Below are 6,000 nucleotides of genomic sequence, written 5' to 3'. Positions count from 1 at the left end.
TAATAAGTGAATAAAGATAAATGGAGAAGAAAAAGAAATGGGGAGAGAATCTGCATCCTCAGTGCTTTAAATGCTTATTCTAAAATTTTATTGATTAGATCCTGCTAGGTTTTGAAAACGTTCTGCACAGATCCTCTAAGTGAGAATTAGACTTTTTCCAATTTCAAATTGGATTGAATAAAACATCAGTTACCCACTGACTTAAAAGAGATTTAGGATTGCTTCCAGTTGAGCACGATAAGCCTAATTGCCAATAGTGTAGTAAAGGCAATCACAGTTTGTTTTTCCTTTTCTACTTTAAGCCCATCTGGAAGTACACCAAACACTTATTAGCTTTCTCTCCATGTTCATAGTAATGATGTCTTGATTTAAAAATTAGTTGTTCAGTTTCTTTCGTTGTTAAGAGGTTAAGTCCTGAATGCAGAGCCTGCTTTTTCCTATGAAGAGCCTCACTTGGACACCTGGCATGTTCTCGATCTATTCTACTAATTTCGCTGGTTAGCTCTGATACCTTCTTGGTTTCCAATTTATTTCCGTGGGAAAGATATGAGATAATCTGTCCTCTTAAGAAGGCCTTCAGGGTTTCCCAGAGTATTCCTGCAGAGACCACTGAGGATGTATTTGTCTCTAGAAAAAAAGTAATTTGTTTTTATATAAATTCTGTACAGTTCTCGTCTGCTAATAAAAGTGGGTTAAGATGCCATCTGTGGGGCATGGTCGAAATTAACAATAGCGTCATACTTACAAGATTTAATCATAGGCAAGAAATTGTCATCTATAAAGAAATAATCCATTTTTGAGTAGCAATGATGCACTGGTGAGTAGAAGAAATATGCTCTTGAGTTTGGGTTTAGAAATCACCAGGGGTCTGATAAGTTGTGGTCAGTTACAAACTGTGTAATTGTCTTTGCAGTGTTAGATGTCATCACCCCTGTGACAGGAGACCTATCTAGGTCTGGGTTTAAACAATTAAAGTCCCCAGCCATTATAATTTTATGAATGTTCACATTGGGAATGGATGCAAATACATTTTGCACAAACTCCCTATCATCCACATTGGCTGCATAAACATTTATCAAAATCACTTTACAATTAAATGAATTACCCATGACAATCATGTATCTCCCTTCAGGATCAGATACTACATCTGATTCTACAAACAAGACTGTTCTATGTATTAGAATCCCCACGCCTCTCATTTTCTTTGTAAAGCTGGAATGGAGCATTTGGCTAGTCCAGTCTTTTGCAGCCAGAACTGATCCTTGCTTAATAAGGTATAAAAAATGTACTTGTCAGTATATATATATTTGGTGCAAGACAAAACATAAAAGGTACAATGTAACTTCTGAATCAAATGGAATAAATTAATCTGTTACAGAGAAATACATAAACGTTTCTAAATAAACAAGTATACTGATATGCAGCTTGTAGAATTACACAGTACAGAGACTTAATGATAAGGTTTCAGTTATTTTGAAAGCTAAGCTCCAATTTCCACTTAATAAACATTGATAGTAAACAATTAACTAACCTTTACTATTGACTGGAAGAGCTTTACTACCTTCTTGAAGTTACAATAATGGCAGAGCTTTGTTATTAATGTTTTCTCATCCCAAAAATGTAACATTTGCAATCATAGATATTTCATAATATATACCAGTCAGACAGTCAACCTAAACATAAAACTACCATGCAAATAGATTAAATAGTTGGAAAGGCAAGGGCAAGATAATGTGTATATATATATATATATAAACACAATATTTGCTTTACATTTTTGTACCATGCATAATTTAAGATCAGCAGACAAATATTCACAGAATTGATTACATTCTCAGTCCCTGAAAAAAACACTAGTAATCAAAAACAAGAACATTGCCTGTATATTCCACCTTGACATTTAAGGAAGAAGTCTTACACATGAAAGACTTTCAGTGATCTGCACTTTAAATAAATATTTAATACAATAACACAATACAATTATATAATAGAAATAGTTTTATTAACATTATTAGTACTTTGGGTCTAGAAAGTTAACTCCCTTATTATTAACATATTGGTCATTCATTTCTACATCTTCACATTCTTTATCATCACATTCTATACTGAGATCAGCAATGTCATCTAAGGAACTATTTGCCGAATTTATTTCTGGAGAGAGGTGTAGAATATTTATGTGGTCTTTATAGGAGACAATAGCTTGCCGTATACAGGAAATCCATTGTTGCTTGTTGAAAGAGTCATTGGCCTGAAGAGAATACGCATGTCCTTTTAGACGACCTTTTGAGCTCACCCGGAAACAATTTTTAGCTGTAAAATTCAATATATACAATATATGTTAAGTGCAAATTACCGGTATAGCAGTCATATTTATTTGTTTTATTACAGAAAAACATTGAGTGACTTCCTTTTAAAGAGGTTTTCAGATTTTACAGAAGATTGCATATAATGTTTCAGTCATATTTTCAGGTCAAGTCCTAAAACATCTATTCACAGAGGAACAGTACTTAGTACCAATGCAATTCTTTACTCATGTCAAACCACAAATATCATTTTTATACAATAAGCTATGAAGGGGAGATGATACTATTCTCCAATTATTAATTTGTCTCTTTATTTTTACTCTCATACTGACCAGGGACAGATGAAACCAGAACATAACCATATTAACCATTGACTGTTTTGATTTTGAAACTTTTTTAACAAAATTTCTGCCAGAAAAAAACATTTACCCAAGACACTTGCTCATCATGAACAGCTCCAATATACCCCACCTCAAGCATCATGCAACTATACAATTCTATTTCCTAAGCCCGTCGAATCCTGAGCAGGGTCATGGGGGCCAGGAGACAATCTCAGCATTGGCACAAGGCAGTAGCAATCCTTTGAAGATGGTGCTAGTCCATCGCGGGGTAAACACACTCACGACCAATTTAGTATCACCAATCCACCTAACCTGCATGTCTTTGAACTGAGAGGGGAAACCGAAGCACCTGGGAGAAACCCAAGCAGACATGTGGAGAATATACAAACTCTATACAGGGAGCACTTGAGACATGAACCCTGGTGTCTTTGCTGCAAGGCAGCAGCACTACTATTGTGCCGCTGTGCTACCCCATCATGCAATTCTTTTTGTAAAGGTGATCGATTATTAATAAGTAAACCACACTGCAGGCTTTGGCAGCCATCAGGTTTATGGGGCTCCCTGCTACACAATGTTATTGCAAGGCTACCTGGGATTACTGAGAACCAGGGTTTAGTATTCCAGTGATAATGAGAAGGTCCTAGCTATAATCTATGAAATGGGGCATGTTTAAATCTAGGAGGAGTTAAAGTTTAAATCCACATGTAATTCATAAACATCACATGTTTGAGTCCTGCCCACATATTCAACCAGATCTCACAAATCTTTGTTGTCATATACAAAATATTAATATGCATTATCATAATTGTTACTCATTTGCTTTCTTCTTGTTTAAGATAAATGCCAGATTTGGCCCATTGAAACAGTTTAGCACAGTTTTTTTTTTTTTCACACAGCCTTGAATAAGATGCAAATTGACATATCCATCTTTAATTTTCATTCATATGTTATGTATATGTATTTGAAAAAATGCTTTATTTTGCATTTAAGGTGTATTTACAGTAGCTCACATTGTGAAATTACCTATTTAAAAATAATTAAAAATGCAAGAGTATAACTATAGCTGGGTGGCACAGTGTGTAGGGCTTCTGCCTCGCAGCTAGGAGACCTGGGTTCGCTTCCCGCGTGGAGTTTGCATGTTCTCCCCATGTCTGCGTGGGTATCCTCCCACAGTCCAAAGACATGCAGGTTAGGTGCACTTGCAATTCTAAATTGTCTCTTGTGTGTGTGTGCCCTGCTGACGCTCTGCCTGGGGTTTGTTTCCTGCTTTGCACCCTGTGTTGGCTGGGATTGGCTCCGGCAGACCCCCGTGACCCTGTAGTTAGGATATAACGGGTTGGATAATGGATGACTATAGCTACCCATACTTAGCCTTGTTTAAGATAGCCATCACGATGATGAAGATAAACATTTTGCATCAAAACTATAAATAAAGCATACATAAATAAGTATTAAGGAAAGCAATATTTAATGTGATGGTTACTTTGACTCATCCATAAAAATGACAAATTTCAATAAACTTTAAAGTAGTTACCTACTGTATTTGTAGCAGTTTATTTGTCTCAGCCTGTTTGCTCCTAGCTACTCCTACTCCTAGCTAGAATATTATTTTTTATGCAACTTCCTATTCACACAGCTTATACAAACCCATTATGTATTCAAAACAATATCAAACAGTAACAATTCCACAAGGTTTGTGTTGATTTGCTTCTTTAAAACTAACCAACTATTTTTTAAAAATTCAGAATGGTTGCTGTGTTAGGCCATTTTAATTTTCACACTTTTAAGACAAGACAGACTTCTGTGTTGAACTGCAGTTGAATATTGCCTAGCTCAATGTGAGTACAACAGTCTAATTCCTTGGCAAACCTGGCACACCCTCATATCTAATGCATGGAACAAACTATGGTTTTTAATGAACCATCACTTTGGACTACCTTAATTTTCACAGTTTTGAGACAAGAAAGATTTATTGTTAAACTGTAGTTGAGTTGTGTCCAGCCAATTCATGTACATTACCTGTGGAAGACTGACTATCAAACTTGGCACAATACTATAATAATAATTTGCACTGGGCATGCTTTTGGGTGCTTTGCAATATTCAACATATTAGGTTAAATTAGGGAGAATTTTTTGAGGCATGCATCTGTCTTGAATGTTTTTACTTTGGACCTTGACTTTTATACTGATGGGAAGATAGATAGATAGATAGATAGATAGATAGATAGATAGATAGATAGATAGATAGATAGATAGATAGATAGATAGATAGATAGATAGATAGATAGATAGATAGATAGATAAAGTCAAAAATCTAAATAAAATCTATCTATCTATCTATCTATCTTTTTTTATGAAGGTGAAGGTCGGCCCTATTTATGCACTTGTAAGTTTACACATGTTAAGACTTAACAGTATTAAGGCAACTAAATAACGCTCTAAGACCTGATGAAGACTATTTGACAGTCAGTTATGTCCTGTCCTTGTAAAATATTCAATTGATAGTGTAGTGATTGTTTCATATCACTATGTAAGCCATCAGTGTTGTGCATGAACTAGTTGAAAAGAGCGTGTTCCTTGAACAAGCTAATTTTTCTAAGAACAGTGAACTTAATGTAACGTATTTGCAGGTGAAGAACTTGAACATGAGCTAGTTCAGTTTTATGTGACAATCTGTATCTGGTTTAGGTCCAGATTAAACGTTTTGCTTTACCCTGTAATGTAGGGGAGGAGTCAAAACCAAATACGATTTTTGGATAAGCACAAATAGTGGATTTGTGGATCTGTAAACTAAATATACATAAAAGAACAATGAAAAAAAAATTCTATCAAGTACATTTAAAATTGCATATGAATGTAAATTAAAGAGAAATACATCAACATTGGTACATATCAATTTAGGGTGATAAAATAAGATAAAAGATGAATTGTAATGAATGGTTTCAATGGGTCACATTCAACATTTATTTTAAAAAGTCAAAAATGCAACAATCCAGCTGAATGCTTTAATGCCTACAAACTTCAGAAAAATATATTTATAACTCAGTAGCATTATGATATTACCAGTTCGGGCACTCTCTGATGAGCACTTGCTGCTTGAACCAGTGGGCAAGACCAGACATTACACAATTATGGGCTCACAGTTAAACATTTAAATTTGCCCAGGATTAGCCCTGCCTAATTCCACAGGCTGTTGTAAGGGATGCTTAGTGTCTCCTGGCACTACTACAGGGTTGTCTAGAAGAAAGGCTCTGGGAGCTCCAGGAGACATTTCTTCTCCCGGATAATGCCAGGGTGCTCCCTTAAGTAGTTCCTGGTTGTATCTTAATATGTTGACTGCCATCTACAAGAATTTT

At 35.3% G+C, this 6,000-nt stretch overlaps 1 protein-coding gene across 1 annotated transcript in view; it reads right to left on the bottom strand.

The window, feature by feature from the left end:
* Positions 1 to 1,242: 1,242 nt before the first annotated feature.
* arhgef3l (Rho guanine nucleotide exchange factor (GEF) 3, like) overlaps positions 1,243 to 6,000 on the bottom strand; it is a 285,898-nt gene continuing 281,140 nt past the window's right edge. The window contains exon 13 of the mRNA XM_039774983.1: positions 1,243 to 2,310. Within this exon, the coding sequence (XP_039630917.1) occupies positions 2,012 to 2,310 (299 nt within the window). The 3' untranslated portion in view covers positions 1,243 to 2,011. The remainder of the gene's footprint in view (positions 2,311 to 6,000) is intronic.

This window comes from Polypterus senegalus, chromosome 13, assembly GCF_016835505.1.
Source record: "Polypterus senegalus isolate Bchr_013 chromosome 13, ASM1683550v1, whole genome shotgun sequence".
Taxonomy (NCBI): Eukaryota; Metazoa; Chordata; class Cladistia; order Polypteriformes; family Polypteridae; genus Polypterus; species Polypterus senegalus.
Note: the sequence above shows the minus strand (reverse complement) of the source record. Positions and strands in the feature narration are given on the sequence as shown.